The 16496-nt window shown below is 42.3% G+C and overlaps 1 protein-coding gene and 1 long non-coding RNA gene across 6 annotated transcripts in view; one reads left to right on the top strand and one right to left on the bottom strand.

Annotated features, from left to right (window-relative positions):
- LOC117878197 overlaps positions 1 to 16496 on the top strand; it is a 128259-nt gene that overhangs the window by 46041 nt on the left and 65722 nt on the right. For 3 of the 4 annotated variants that reach the window (XR_004645918.1, XR_004645919.1, XR_004645917.1), the window contains 2 exons: positions 5564 to 5635; positions 8345 to 8437. This is a non-coding gene — a long non-coding RNA (uncharacterized LOC117878197). Of the gene's footprint in view, positions 1 to 5563; positions 5636 to 8344; positions 8438 to 15987; positions 16111 to 16496 lie in introns of all 4 variants that reach the window. The other variant, XR_004645920.1, reaches the window with a different exon arrangement.
- The window catches only part of IL15 (interleukin 15), a 65958-nt gene that overhangs the window by 24674 nt on the left and 24788 nt on the right, over positions 1 to 16496 (bottom strand). The window contains exon 1 of one of the 2 annotated variants that reach the window (XM_034772252.1): positions 14369 to 14527. The exons of the other annotated variant lie outside the window; for it this stretch is intronic. Within the exon in view, the coding sequence (XP_034628143.1) occupies positions 14369 to 14374 (6 nt within the window). The 5' untranslated portion in view covers positions 14375 to 14527. Of the gene's footprint in view, positions 1 to 14368; positions 14528 to 16496 lie in introns of those variants that run through there. 2 annotated transcript variants of the gene reach the window in all.

Genomic DNA, 16496 nt, shown 5'->3' with positions numbered 1-16496 from the left:
CTCCATTGACATAAGTGGAGTTTTGCCCATTTACACCAGAATCTGGCCCTTTGTTATTTCCTTGTACTCTACAAATCCATCAAGGTCAAATGAAGCACCCATTGGTCTCAGACAGACATATTATGTTGTAAGCAGATCTGCTTTGCTGCGGTTATGATAATTTACCAAATTTGGTTTTGGTGGAAATTTTCAAATTCATGTCTATCATGGATAATACACATAATAATACCATTTAGGAGGTCATAAGGCCATTATTGCTTGATTTTTTTTACCAAAGAGCTTTGCTGTACTCAGCTTAACCGCATGCAGCCAGGCACCTTCAGCTCTGAAGCCCAGTCCAATGGGGTGCGTATAAGACTTGAAGACACTTGGCTGAATGTAGCTAAAATGAAAACAGAAGTGAACATTCAGAGGAAAAACCAGCACAGATAAGGACACTATCCTGTTCAGAGTACAAACCTGCCAACCCTTCTCAGCAGTAGACGAATTTCCTTATGCAAATATTTACGGGGCTTTTTACTGAACGCATATCAATGCATCATATTGGAAACATACTATTAATAAATCCTGGTTGCATCCCAGCCCATTTATGCCACTGTGACAGCTCAAAGGGGCCTAAAAGCAGCCAGATTTGTTCAGCTAAAAATTCTCCTGGTATTTTGAAACTTTCAGCTGGTGTGCCCAGGTGCTATACCCTGCTCCCCAGTTGGCTGCAGCAGGAGGGGCATGCTGGGGGCAGGAGGGGCATGGCTAGAGTTGCTGTGTTCAGACTATCTCATGCCGGTGTGTGGTCCCTGGGTACTGTTGCCAGTTGGCATGAGTTACAGCAGACCCCAGGATTCCCTAACCTAAACTGGGCTGATATTGGCACAGAATGGCACTGAGGATCAGGAAGCCATAACAGGCTCCCTAAAGCTCCCCCACCTGAGCTGCCCCAACCAGAAGCTCTGTGCAGCACAGAACATAGGGGTAATTTGAGCATACAAAAGAATTACACCTTTCTCTACTAACACACAGACTCTACCACTACTTGTTAAACTGAGTCCAGTTTCAGCTCAAATTGTCAGTTTTTCTCTAGATCCCCTCAAGCTTGAAGGCTAATGTGTAATTTCTGAACAGTGACCACACAACTTTCATATTCTTTTGTTTTGAAATAAACCTAGTTGTCCATTTCTATTGCATGTCATACACCATTCTATTCATCACTATAGCAGGCAGGCTTACTGGCCCTATTCGGTCCTCTTTTGCCATACTGCCAGTGCAGAGCGGCCCCAAGTCAGCATATCTCGCTACTGCAAGATCACCTAAACATAAGGGAGCCTCTGATGGTGTAGAGTCAACATAGTGGCTCCTACATCACTGTCTCCACGCTGCTCCATCAGAAGGCATGGATGGTGCATTGCGGGGCACCAGGGGTTCCCTTGCAGCCAGCAGAACCTGTTCTAACTAAACTAACACTTAAAGGGCTAGCATGGCACACAGCCAGGCTATGATCAGGAGAGTATAAAGGAGGGCTCTATGACATATTTGCACCACCTCCTGAGCTATCATAACCAGGGATCTGGCTCAGTGACTTCCATGTCTTCACTACAATAGGTTTCCCTGCCAAGAAAAGCATTCTAAAGTGCTTTCATGATTGAACATTTAGTATTTTTCTGTGTTATCTATGCCAAATAATATTTCTAGGGGAAGAACTCAAGACTTTTGTTTTCAACATCACTTTCAGTATCAGTTACTGTTTTTGTCACTACAACCTATTATTTTGGTCTACAACCAAATAATATGTTGTAAATTCCCTTCTGTATTTCATTTTCTCCAGCATGTCTCATGAGTCTACAGAATCTTTCTACGACTTAATGTAGAGTTCTCCTCAAATAACAGGATTCCAGAATATGATCTCATTTCATTATTCCTATAGCTATCAAACTTTCATACTTTTTTCTACTTTCTAAATTCCTCCTGAAGTTTCTGTAAGATGGGAAGAAAAGTCTAACAGAGCAAGTCTACTGAATTGGTTACATGTACACTTAAAGATTTTAGTTTTGTAGATACTTTAAAAAGCCTGACATAAGGTTCTCTAACTTCTTTTGCTCATCAATATAGTTTGTAATTTTGTCTTTTGAATATTCATTCTGTAGATCGGTATCTGGCTAAAACTAATTCCTGTAAAACTGCAGCTGTTGAAGATAAAGGATTGTGTAAACGATTAGGTAGCGCCTCTGAAAAAGGGATTGTTTTATGTTCTGTGGTCTAAATTATTGGCCAAGTAATACACCCATTAGCTCCAACTTTTTGTCAAGCACTTCTATTACTAGGTCAATCAGAAGTGGTCAGACGTTGTACTTATCCTGTTCCCTCTTTCAGAAGTATTTCTTTAGGAAGGGAGCAATTTAATAAGATATCTCTTGAGATTAAATATAAGGTATCTGTTTCCTAAATTTGGAACTAAATCTATTTTGCTCAAGACAGTCTATTGGTTGATCTAGTTAAATACTTTCTCTAAATCATGAGGTAATAAGGCAGGTTCCTTTCTCTTTGACAGGGCTGAATAGATTTCACAGATTGTCTGAAGACTGCTTTCCATAAATAAAATCTGTTTGGACTTTATGTATCAATGGCTTAATTTCAGTCTCTAATTTTGTTGCAAGTGTTTTGGCATAAATGTCAATGTCTGTATTTAAAAGGGCAATTGATCAAAACAGGGATTCATACCCAACTATGTGTTTCTCCTATATGTGCACGATGCATTAGTCCTGGGAAACTCCCTTTTCTCGTATAGTTTTCAATAGCTCTTACTCAATAAAGGGGCTTTTACTGCTGGAAAGTTTTTTAAAATGTAGCTATAGCCATCTGTCCCCAGATTTTTCCTAAAGTTAGGCTGTTTACAACACTTTCAATTTCAGTTTTAGCACAGGATATCCCTTTACCTAATTGTATCTTCTGATGAGACGATAGGTAGTTTTGGTTTTTCTAAATAATGTTGTATCTGTTCTGAGATAGTTACATATTGTGGGGTATGTAAATTAGCCTAGAAATCCCAAAAAGCTCATTTAATAATTCTTAGATTTTGCTTCATACCCTCTTTGGTTTTAATTTGACAAATATATTTCTTATGAGTTCTCCTTTAAGCAGATAAGCCAAAATCTTGTCAGCTTTATTGCCCTTTTCAAATAAAGCTCTTTTGACTAGCTTTATTGGCCACTAAGTGTTCACACAGCAATGTACTGAGTTCTTCCCTTACATATATTAGCATTCTATATTGCTTTTGTTTTCCTGCACTTCAGGAGAGCCTCCAGTCTTTTAGTTTTCCTTTCAAGGAAGGCAATTCTTTCAAACAGTCTTTCTTTTAAATTGCTCACCATTTCCAATAAATTATCTTCGAATTGATACAGTAGCATTACAAGCATATCCCATAAAGTTTAATTTTACATATTCCAGAATCTTTCATTTAAATTTGCAGCTCGACCTTCATTGTTCTGCACCAGGGTATCATTTAATTGCCAATATTTTCATTGTGTTTCTCCTTTATAGTTTGTACATCTAACATGTGTAGAGTCATTATACAGATTGTGATTTCCCATAAATATAACTAAATTGTTTTCCCAACTTAATGATTTACTCAAGATGTGTTTGTGAGGGATACTGATGTAACCCTTCTGCCAGATGAAGTCGGCAACAAAAAGGGCTGGGTTCAATATCTAGGGGTTCCTCTTAACAATACAAAACAGAGCTCACACCCCCTCCACTAATCTGGGAAAATTTAACACCACCCCTGGGCACCTCTAAGAGGCAAGACTTCTATCTGACTTGGAATTGTAGGGGTTCCACTGCCACTGGCTGCTCACAGAGTGCTATAAAGGTACCATAGTCCTTCCTAAAAATACGCCCACACGTTCTGCACTGGCTCAGGCATTCTCTGGCTGCCTGTAAAGTGGATTTAACTGATCCCTCACCAAATGCCTGTTATTAGCAAGCAATGGTGGGCAGCATGTGGAAGCTGGTAGACTTTGGACACCAGTCCCCACCATCCCCGGCCTAAGATGCAGAGTTGTTAAAGAAAATGCCAGGCTTCTTAGGGAGAGGGGACAGTGTTGCTACCTGGTGGTGTGGGCTCTGCCTCAGAGTCCTAGACACCATTTGACCTTCCACCTCTCCGCTATTTAAAGACAGAGCTGATTAGTCTCAATTGTCAGTCATTGTTTTGTTCAGTGCTCATTCGAACCGAAATTATTGATAACCAGGTCTGGCTGCTGAGCCTTAGGCCTTCTGCGAGACAGCGCTGCAGTGAAAGAGACTGCCCAGCCTACACTAACAGTGATGTTCCTCACTACTCACTTAAATTACAGAGAACTGAAACCACTGAGAGCTAGGTTAAGTGGTGAAACATCAGAATGTGGCACTGTAGAGAGTGGCAAGTGGCAGCAGAGAAGCAGCGCCAGAGTGAACGGCGGCAGCAGCAGCCCTCAGTGCCAGAGTGAACGATGGCAACGGTGCCAGAGTGAATGACGGCAGCAGCAAGCAACAACGGCAGAGAGAATAATGGCAACTGTGCATCGGTTGCAGAAGTGTCAGCAGCAGCTGAGGCATTGGTCAATGCTTCCCCTCCCTCCAGGGGTAGGAAGTGAACGCACATGAATGCACTTTAGAACTCTGAGTCTTTGCCGACCCAGGACAGCTAACAGTGAGTGGGGAGCAGTGGAGGGAGAAGGGAGTGTTGTGCTAAAGGGACATTTGTTTGTTGGACTTTCACACCAAAAGGTGGGAAACTAAGACAAAGGACACTGCTGAATGCATTATGGGGTGGGGTTGGCTTATAATCACATTTTCAAATATGGTCATAGTGTTTTTCCAAACTAATGCTGTGTTCCCATTCCCTTTTATTAAAAGTTCTTGTTTGTTATACACAGACTCAGTGCCTGCAAGTGGGGAAGTCTTGCCGCTTAGAGGTGCCCAAGGGTGGTGGTAAGTTTTTCCAGATTAATGGATGGGGGGGCTAGGGGCAGTTCTGTTTTGTAGCATTGAGAGGAACCCCTAGATATTGAACCCGGCTCTTGTTGCTGCTGACTTCATCTGGCAGAAGGATTACATACATCGCCTATAAAAGCGCAAACACATCTTAACAAGAAAACTGTTTTTCTTTGGTAGCCTGCCAACTAGCTGGTGCCATCCACTCAGAAACATTCCAACAATAACCTGGGATAGACCTCAAACATTCCTCCCAACATCAACATTTTAATTAGTGAACCAATGTAGGCTGTTAACTTCCAGATCCTGCAAACACTTAAGCACTTAACTTTACACACATGAGTGGTTCCATGACTTCAGTAGCACTACTCATGTATGTAAAGTTAAGCATGATCATAAGTATTAACAGAACTGGGGCCCGAGTTTGTAGCACATCCTTAAATTTTTAAAAATCACAATTATAAACTAGAAACACATTCTCTTACAACAGCCTTTCTAAAACATTGGTATATTTTCTTTGTAAACTATCTTTAAGTTGATCTAAGATGTTAAAAACATGAGCAATCTTTTCAAGTTCAGATCTGCTCCTCTCTGCTAGGTTCAACACATGGTGGTCTGCTGCACTCACAAGTGAATTGTGGAGATCCATATTGATTGCCAGAAGATACAGGTAAGCTATAAATTGTTTGGGGGTACAGAATAATTTAATTTGATTCCCGTAAATAATTCTGAGGATTGCAAGATACCATAGAGTAAAGGAAAATCCTTGCCCTAGTCATTTTACTGGAATAAACTGCATCTTTCTTCTGAGTGCATGTCTAGTCTAGGAATTATTCACTTTTCCTACTACTGGTCCAGCACCAGTACAGTTCCAGGAAAAGATGAACAGCAAAGTTAGACAACATGTTATAAACATACGCACCTGTTTGCACTACTGCTTCCACTATTCTAGACATCAGATAAGAATATTATTTTTACCTTAGGAGGTACAAAGGACACTTCACTGGTAAATATTAAATCTTGGAATCTCAAGAATTTTATTACCATTGCTTTTGGAATGGTTAGTAAAGGGCTACAACGTGGATTATAATACAAATACAGACCCAGTATCCTCCTATTGCAAAAATTTCCTTAAGGAAGCTATTTATAGATAACCGCATCTCTCTTCCTTCTCCTCTAGGAAGATATACCAGTCTCAGCCATTCTTCTTGTTCTGTATTCAAAAATTTTCCTGGATCTTTACAAATCCTGTTTGATTTTTCCAATTTTAAGAACAAGGTGTCACTACCGTATCCTCAATGCTCCCCATGCAGAGTTCTATCACAGAAAGTCTTTCTTGGAAGTTCTTTATACCAGACTTAATATTATCAGTTGTCTCATACAAAAAAGTCGTCTGCACTGAAAACTCATATCTCTTTGCCTTTCCCACTGAATGTTCTACAGTGCAACTTTCAGGCTTCTTAAGCTGGCCTCCTTACCCTTTACCCGGGAGCTGAGTAGGTTACCACTGCCAGTTGTGCAGCCTGGCAAGTCTTAGTTGAAATCAGTGGACCTGAGTCTTTCTGGTGTGGCCTCTCAAACAGAGCTAATCAAAAATCAGAATTTCCATTAAGTAGGAAATTTCAAAGAAGTCTTTGTTCTGATTTGGAATACAATTTTTCCTGCAGACAGAAAATATCAAAAATTTATCATTTAGGAAAAATCAAACTATCAGTCCAATTTCCTTTCTTTATGAAATGCAGCAGGTGGCTGCTCTGACTCCTGGAGACTCACCGGGCAGCCCAGGTGGTGCCTGGGAATTATTGGAATCCCCTGGGCAGAGCAGGGCAGAGCCAGAAGTTCTGAGAGCTCTTGCCTGAGCTAGGGTTCCCAGGGCTTCCAATTGCCAGCTCTGGGAGAGTGTGCATGGCACGGCTGCTCCTGAGCCATGGAACCTGGAAGCCCTTGAGTCCGCAGCAGGCCACCAAGTGAGCTGGCAGGAAACAAGGCAGGTTTTATCACAATCCTGCCTCTGTTTTGGCAAAGGTTTGTTGAAAACGAAACATTTCCACAAAACATTTCAGGTTAGAAAAATCTGCATTGGGGGGGGGGGGGAGGGGAGAATAAATACAGTCAGAACATTCCTGACCAACTTTACCCTTTACATCACACCTGTGGCATAAAGGGACACAATCAACCCCTGTCAAATCCACCTGTGTTAGGAGGGATGCTCCAGCCAGCAAAAGAGCTCTGCATGGGTCCCTCTCCTAGACCCAACACAGAAGGCAAGTCAGGGGCAGGCTGTGGATGAGCCAGGGGAGGGAGAGGGCATTGCAAGTTTATTTTTAAAAAGCATCACATATACGTGGCAAATAAATTTTCATTATCGACAAGTAGTTCTCCCATCTTGAATATTAAGAAGAATATTTTGTCCTCACTTAAACCTGTGTGCCTTGAATTCTCACACAATTTAAAATGAGAGCTGCAATATTCACGTGTTACTTTAATTATGCAAAATCAGCTACAGGCATACATAAAATGTCATGTATCTGAGAGTCATTTTGTCAGGGCAGGAGATGAGTGGGTTTTATGTCCTTCCAACTCCCCCTCCCCCCCAAAAAAGAGAGAAATATGTAAAAAGCAGAACTTGATAGAAGTTCCACACACATTCTCTAGCAACAAGCACACAAACTTGAAAAAGGAAGGTATGCAGCTATAGTTTGCACACTGAGTATACTCCAGTCATCCCATTGTATAAACATAAATCCATGTTCCATTCAGGTATAATTACATAACACCTTAATTGCTAACAAATATTAACAGTATTAACAAGTACACAGGTTAAGTGTCACTACTTATGATAAGTCAAAGTCTTGCACAGGATAGTAAAATGGAAGGAAGAGAAAAGTTAGTGAAACTGCCTAGAGCAGTGGGTCTCAAACTTTTTTACTGGAGACCCCTTTCACATCACAAACCTCTGAGTGCAAACCTCCTAATAAATTAAACACCCTTTTTAATATATTTAACACCATTATAAATGCTGGAGACAAGCTGGGTTTGGGTGGACGTTGACCACGTGCGATCCCCCTATGTAATGACCTCACAACCTCCTGAGGGGTCCCGACCCCCAGTTTGAGAACCCCTGGCCTAGAGTATACATCCACAAGATAGCTAACCACAAAAGATCAAGTCATCTTTCTCAAAGCTTACCATAAAATTGATAATCACTTACCACTTACAGTTCATGCTATGATCAGTCAAAGATCAAACCTAAACAACAGTGTAAGTTGTAACAGCAAGATCATAGAACAGGAGTTTAAAACTGGTTTCATGTTCATAAGAAATGTAAAGCTTTGCAATCTGAGATTTCACTGAGTCTTCTTCCCCTCCTCTTTTCCAGCTTCTTATCTCCAATTGATAAAGAATGAAGGATAGAGGCTTATTTAAACAATACTGATGGACCTCTGCTTTTATCGTATCAGAAGAAATGAAGGTACCAGCTCATATCCATTTATAAAATCAGTGTAAAAATACAGGCAGAGGAGTTCCCCTGTTTTATATTATGGGTGTTACATGTTTTATACTAGTCAGGTATGCCTCCTCTGAGCCACATGAGAGACACTATACATTACCTAATACACTTTCACAAATCTATTGGAATTGGGAATATAAGGATTTAGTCAATTTTCAGCTCCTACTGTTCTTTAAAAAGATTTCCTGAGCTGTGCTAAAGTAATTACACCAAATGAAACCTCTAAAAGTATTCACTCATGTTGTATCCACCAGGCAAGGTATTAACAAACTTCAACAGAACTTTATTTACAGTGGAAATCTCTTTACCGAGCTGTAGCTGCACACTGTAACTCTCCCAGCCTCCTCAACTCCTCCCCCCTCCTTCCTGTTTCCTGTCCTTTCAGACTCCCAACAGCCAGTGCTCCCAGTTCTAATAATCACATGCAGCATCTAAACACTACATTCCCTCCTTTCTTAAGAAACTTTCCAAATTAAAATAAACATTGTTCTTCTAACCACAGGAACAAATATGAAACAAGACACTATACTGTTGGCAGGAATATTACACTGAAAACACTGTAGATACTACATAACATAGTCTCTCGTCCAGGCAGGTGGTCATCTGGATCTGACAGGCCATCTCTCAAGCCCCGGTTCCAGTGCAATGTCTTGTTGTGTTGGCTCTACGGTGAAGTCATCCAATGCAGACTGGGTGTTGGCATAATCTCCTCTTGGTGCATAGGCAGGTGCAAGATACGAAGCATTCCATACCCACCCATCAGAAAGTCAATAGGTGTAAGGTCCCTTCTTCTCTATGATTTTAAGAGGAGCTGTGAATTTATGGTCCCCTTTGCGTAAGATTCCAGGTTTTTGTATTCTAACAAAGGAACCACACTCAAACTTTGGTTCCTTAGCACCCCGCCGTTTGTCTGTGAAAGCCTTAGACTTTGCTTGGTTCTGTTCAACTGTCTTTCTCACATTATCCTTGTTTGGGGCATCAGGTCCTGCCTTTACAATCCAGCAATGTTCGGTTTAGTATTCAGCTGTTTCCCATGCAGTAACTCTGCGGGTGATCTTTGCGCATGTCGTGTAGCCCGGTATGCTTGCAAAAAATCAGTAGCGAAGGGTATCGACAATCACCCTTCCAGATTAGCTCTTTGCAAACTCTCTTTCAAACTTCTGTTAAACCATTCGATTTCCCCATTGGCTTGAGGGTAATATAGGGATGACCTCCTGTGTAAAATGTTCCTCTCTGCTAGAAAAGTTTCAAACTCCAGGGAAGTAAATTGACTACCATTATCTGAAACCAGTTCTTTGGGGTTACCTTCCTGGCTAAAAACTGAAAAGAGAACTTAATTACTGCAGCAGAAGAAATTTGCGATGTAAACGCTACCTCAGGCCATTTGCTGAAATAGTCTATTAAAGTGATGGCATAACGACAGCCAATTGGAGCAGTATCAAAGGGTCCTACAATGTCAATCACCACTTTCTCCCATGCAGATTCAGGAAGAGGAACAGGCTGTAATGGAGGGGTACATGTCACTGCTATCTTATCATGCATTTGGCAAGTGACACAGAATTTTATGAGTGCTTCAGTTTGAGAGTCCATCCCTGGCCACCAATACACATCCCGTAGTTGTTGTTTGGTTCTGACAATTCCTTGATGAGTATCGTGTGCCAGGTGTATGAGTTTTGACTGTAATCCTTCTGGCACAAGTAGCCGGTGTGTACCTCATAGCACACAGCCATCAAGCAAAGAAAGTTCATCCCGAACTCTAAAATAAGGAAGCAAAACTGGGTCAAGGTTTTTAGGGTTACTGGGCCATCTCTTTGTCAGAAATTCCCATAATTTTTGTTGAATTGGACACGCTGAACAAGCAGCTTGAAATTGTTCTCTTGTAACTGTAGTAAGAGTGCTTGTAATAAGTGCAACTACTACATCCTCATCCTCCGGTGGACCATCTGGTGAAGGCAAAGGCAGGTGAGAAAGGCAATCAGCTACCACACTTTCGTTTCCAGGGTTATATTCCAGTTCATAATTGAAAGAGAGTAGTCTTGCAGACCATCTAGCAATACGATATCCTGCTCTTCCCAGTCCTTTCTTGGTAAGCAATCTTTGTCAAAGGGCTGTGGTCTGTGTGCAACTTGAACATGCGGCCCCACAGGTAAGTTCTCCATTTTTCAGTAGCCCAGACACAAGCAAGTGCTTCTTTTTCAACTGTAGAATATTTTCTCTCAGCATTACTTAGTGTCCTTGAAGCAAATGCAACAGTCCTCTCTGTGTTGTCCTCATGAAGTTGTGTGAGGACAGCCTCAAGTCCATAATCAGAAGCATCAGTAGTTACAATTGAGAGCAATGCGGGACTTAATAGTGCAAGTACTGGACTATGTACAATCAAGTCTTTCACCCTTTCGAAACTAGCTTGTGCATCCGTTGTCCACACTAAGGTTGAACTTCTCCATAGTAATTCTCGTAATGGTTCAATGACAGAAGCATAATTGGGAATGAATTTTGCATACTAGGAGGTAAGACCCAAGAAGGAACGTAAGGTTTGCAAATCTGTTGGAGGAGGAGCATTGGAAATTGCCAGGATATGATCTGGATCAGGTTTTAGTCCAGCCTGTGAAATTGTATGCCCCAGAAAGGAGAGTTCAGTTTGTCTAAATTTGCATTTGGACCTATTGAGCTTGAGGCCTGCTTTGCTGATGCAGTTTAGTACAGACTGCAGGTTATTGTCATGCTCCTCAGTAGTATTTCCAAACACAGTAATATCATCCAAATAGCACTGAACTCCATGTTGATTCTTTAGAATCAATGACATCATTTTTTGGAAGGCACTTGGGGCTGATGCGAGACCATATGGAACATGTTTAAAATGAAATAGTCCCTCGTGTAATAAATGCTGTGAGGTCTCTGCTATCTTCATGCAACATAACCTGGTGGTATGCACTCTGCAAATCAAGAGTAGAAAACATCTTTGCTCCACGGAGTTCTGCAAATACTTCTTCTACGTGTGGAAGAGGATGGCTGTCAATCACAATAGCTTTATTTGGCTCCCTTAAGTCCACACAAAGGCGAATGTCTCCACCTTTCTTCTGCGTCACTACTATAGGTGAAACCCATTCCGAGGAGTTAATCTCTTCAATAATGTCCTTTTGAACAAGTTTTCTAAGTTTCTCTGAGACAGCTTCCCTGACTGAAAATTGTAAGCGCCGTAATTTCTGTCGTACAGGCATCACATTATTCCACATTTTAACTTTATGCAGAAACCCATAAGCACAGCCGAGTTTCTCCTCAACCTGGAGTTGGTCCCAGCTGAAACTGGTGTGTGTACCGCAAGAGTGCTTTGCTGAGGAAGATCAATTCGTCCATTAACTACCCTGAGATTTAAAGCAGCTAATAAATCTCTGCCAAGGATAGGAGTGCCTTTGTGGACAATGTAGAACTCCGCAGTTACACAGCAATCACCAAAAGTAACTATTGCTGGCAGGCAGCCATGTACTGGAATATGGTTTTTCAAATAGCATACCAAGTGAAGTTTGGGTTCAGTAAGAGGCACATCTTTAAAGTAACGCAAATAGATGGAATCAGGTAGTATAGATACTGCTGAGCCAGTGTCCAACATTAGCTGAATAGAGTGTGATTTGCCTGAGGATATGGCAGAAACATTTACAGTGCACTTTATCTGTTCTGGAATATGTGCAGTAGTGATTTTGTCTACACTCAGCACAGTAATATCTGGTATTGTAACTGCATGCACCTGTTGATTGAACTGGCTACTGTGACATACTTTAGCAAAATGCCCAATCTTTTTGCAATGATTGCACTGAGCTACTTTTGCTGGACATCCTGTGTAGCTTGCAAGATGTTGTGGGGATCCACAGCGAAAGCATGCTTTTACTGTATTTTGCATTTGCTGGTTCAGTGGCTTTTCATTAGTTTTCCTTTTGCAACTGTTTGTCTGCAGTGATAGTGAACTCTTCTGCAAAGTAGTCACAGCCTGGACTGGGCCTCCTGTACCCTTGCTCATTATTTTGGCTTCAGCTGTAGCTGACTCAATCTGAGTAGCAGTGGTTATTGCTTTTTCTAGTGTAAGTTGTGGTTCTAGAAGTAAGCGTTCTCTTACACGAAGCATGGTTGTTTTCTCAATGAGCTGGTCTCTAATCATCTCATCTGCCATATTCCCAAAGTCACAAGTTACAATCAGACTCCTCAGGGAAGCAATATACTGCATTATAGTCTCCCCTGGTTTCTGCTCACTCTGGCGAAATCTGTAGCGATTAGCTACTACATTCACTTTTGGCACAAAAAAGTTCTTTAATGCAGTCTCATATTTATCATCTGCAAGGGGAAAAGTGTAAAATATACGCCGCCCTTTTGCTCCAAGGCAGTGGATTAGCAGAGCACGCTTTCTTACTTCAGAAATCTCTGTAGCACTGATCACAAGCAGATAAGTCTCAAACATATGGATCCAGACAGTAAAAGCAATTGGAGGCTCACCTGGGCTTTGCAGAAAGGGTGCAGGTGGGTTCAGAGGCAGAAGATCCGATCCTCGTCGCCAAAATGTTGTATCCACCAGGCAAGGTATTAACAAACTTCAACAGAACTTTATTTACAGTGGAAATCTCTTTACCAAGCTGTAGCTGCACACTCTGTAACTCTCCCAGCCTCCTCAACTTCTCCCCCTCCTTCCTGTTTCCTGTCCTTTCAGACTCCCAACAGCCAGTGCTCCCAGGTCTAATAATCACATGCAGCATCTAAACACCACAACTCAGTCCAAAGCTATATGTATTGGACGAATATGGAATTATATAATAATAACCTGTACAGAGTACACACAAACGTCAAGTTTCACTTAGTTTAGAGTGAAAACCACACAAACTCATCAATTTTTGCATAGTTTCTACTCAAAATCATAAACCCCTCCCTCTCCCAAGGATTCCTATCCCACAAATAACTCCAAAATACCCTCTTACTTTTCTGTCTTTGGGGAGCAATGGCTTGTGGCCCTCTCTGCTCCCTACAGCAGCAACCTAGCCCACTCCCCTACACTTGGGAGTGTGACTGTGGCCAGAAAAGTAACTCTCTCTCTACTCACAATCCAAGTTTTTTAAGAGACTCGGCTGCCTGTCCACGCTGTCATTCAGCAGCACTGGGATCCAAAAGACTCCCTTGGATCTTGCTACAACGACTGCTTATCTTGCATGGCCTGAAATACCTTAAATGGCAATATCCCAGAGCCTGTTGCAGGATGGAGGAAGCCTATCGTAAACTAGACGAGAAAAGGATGGCTCTAAACTGGGCTAAGTTTGATAACATTCAATGCACTTGTCAGGTTCTGTTAGAAAAGGTTCACAAGACTCTACTTTTTTACATGCTTTTATGTTTCAATATGTTACCTTCTGCAAAGAATGAATACAGGCTACAGAAATTAACTGACTAACTGAAATCTATTATTTATAACCTGTTTGCTTTATTCTCTGCTTTGCTACTTATCTACATTTATTCCCACTAAATAGTCATAAATACATGTGTTTTTTAAGAGTTTACTACCTCTATATTGCAAATAATATTCACAGTGATATTTTTAGAAATGGGAGAATAAAATTAAGACAACACAGTACACAAAAACAAGTTAACCACATGATTCAGTGGACATAGTAATCATAAAACAATCAAAATACAATAGTTTAATGTTTAATGCATCTTAAATAAAACCCTCCCCTAGGGTTCTGGAATCTATATAGATAACCAGATATTTTCAAAAAGTATGTTCTAAGTTCATAGCAGTATACTGCATGTCAAATCTGTAGTGGCACAGTCAGTTATAGATTAATAGGTTTGTAGATTTGAAAAGACAAAACAAACTAATGTGCTGCAGCAGAAGGTATATTTTTCTAACTCTCCTACCTGCATTTGTATGTCATCCTTTGGTCTGCAAGAGCTAAGCAGAAGTCAAAAAAGGCAGACACCAGGCTTAGTGTCAATAGGATCACAGATGTTAATCAATCTGGCAGACTTCAGCAATGTTTCCAAAGCTATGCTCACTATAACCTCCCAGTTTGCATTTCAAAGGTCATGTCATATTCACATTATCATTTCCTTAATCACAGATGCCTGTGACAGGGAGGAGACATTTCTGTGTTATTGTTAAAGTTTTACAAATACACCACCACATTATATAGATTAGCTTTTCTTAAGGTAGACTGATTTCTGGGCATTCATTTCACTTGATTACTTGGTTTATATCCCTGATAAACTACAGATAAGTCAAATGTAGCCAATAAACTTAATTGAAATGAATTATTTGAGGTTTTTTAAACTCATTTTTTAAAATACAAATAGAGTATCTGGCCTAAGTGGAATTTTTTCTTTTAAAAATCAGCTGTACTTGGTGTTCTGCAAGCATATCCCATGATCCTTTGCTTTGCTGCTGAGATATGTGCATTCTGGGATTTTTCTCACTGAATATTGTGGAATTAGAGTGACCAAATGTTCTGATTTTATAGGGACAGTCCTGATTTTTGGGACTTTTTCTTATATAGGCTCCTATTACCCCCCACCCCATCCTGATTTTTCGCATTTGCTGTCTGGTCACCCTATGTGGGATGCCTAGCAGAAGGCAGGTGGAAGCCAGTAGAATTCTGGGAGTGGGGTCAAATTCAAAAACTCCCATGATTCCACTCTCTCTGTCCCATGATTCCTCTCTTTCAGGGCAGGCTAGCACCATTTGCAAACTGCTGATAGCCAGCATGTACCCAATAATTATTCTGTAGCGGGGTGAACACCTACTCCAGCCCTGAAGGGGTTGGAAAAGCCCTGCAGAGGGCTGGGGCTGTGAAAGGGAGCAAAACCCTGGCTGATTGGGGGAAGTGGCTGCAGCTGGGCTACGCCCCAATCAGGCCTTAGCTGGCCCTATATAAAAGGCTGGGAGTCAGGAGCCTCTCTCTGACTGAAGAGGGAGACAGGCCTGGCTACTTGGGAACTCACCTAGGGGACCTAGAGTGAGGCAGGGCTGGGGAAAGGCCTTAGGAGCTGGGAAGCCCTAGGCCAGTAACTCCCCAGGCTGCAGGGCCTAGTTCTAGGCCCACCTAGGTATTGGGCTCGCAGAGGGGTAGCCTGAGGGTGAGTAAAGGCAGCCAGTCCAAACCCAACCTTGCCTATGATGAGGGGCTGATACTGCAGTCTGCCCCAGTGCATGGGGCTAGACAATGACTGGCAGTAGCCTTATACTGAGGCGAGGTGGGAATAGTGGGTGGAGGTTCCCTGGGGAGGGGGACCCTAAGACTGAGGGGTTACTGCCAGGGGGCAGCACCCCAGGTAAAAGGGCACTGGGATACAGGGTGGGACACGGGGGCCAGAGGACAGGTGGACCACTGGCCTGCAGAGGGCACTCCAGGATGCTGGAAGAGCTAATTCCCGGAAGTCACCAGCAGGAAGCGCTGTAGGGGTGAGTCCGCACCTCTACAACTCCTAGGGGAATTCTGTGCCACTGCATGAGCTGTGCATATTTTTAATTTTTTGCACAGAAAAAAAGCTTCTGCTGAAAAGTTGCTGCAGAACCAGAGGGCGCTTTGGTGATAGAACACAGCAGCTGCTCCCAGCCAGCTAGGGAAGAGAGAGAGCCTTCTTCGCAGTGCCTGTCATGCCAGGTCAGGAGAGAGGGACTATGGGGAGACTGACAGCATTGGGCTGCTGGGGGATCAAACAGGGGATCATTAGGGCTAGTGGGGGAGGACAGATTGGGGCAGGGCTGAATGGGAGTGGAGGACCATGGGGGGGGGAGGGAGGCACAGAGCCACATAGCCACATGGTTACAGGGGAGAGGTGCAGGGCCACAGAGGGTGGCTGAGTGGGGGCCCAGAGACACATGGGCACAGGGAGAGTGGGTGCAGGGCCACATGGGGTTAGGGAGAGTGGGTGTCTGAGTGGAAGTGGAGGGACATATGTGCCTGACTGAATAGGAGAGGCCAGGGTCTGCATATGGGAAGCTCTCTAACAGTCCTTCCACACCCCTGCAAAAAACCTGGTTCCATAT

Source organism: Trachemys scripta, chromosome 5 (assembly GCF_013100865.1).
Source record: "Trachemys scripta elegans isolate TJP31775 chromosome 5, CAS_Tse_1.0, whole genome shotgun sequence".
Lineage (NCBI taxonomy): Eukaryota > Metazoa > Chordata > Testudines > Emydidae > Trachemys > Trachemys scripta.
The sequence above is the reverse complement of the archived record's forward strand: the minus strand, read 5'-3'. Positions and strand labels throughout refer to the sequence as shown.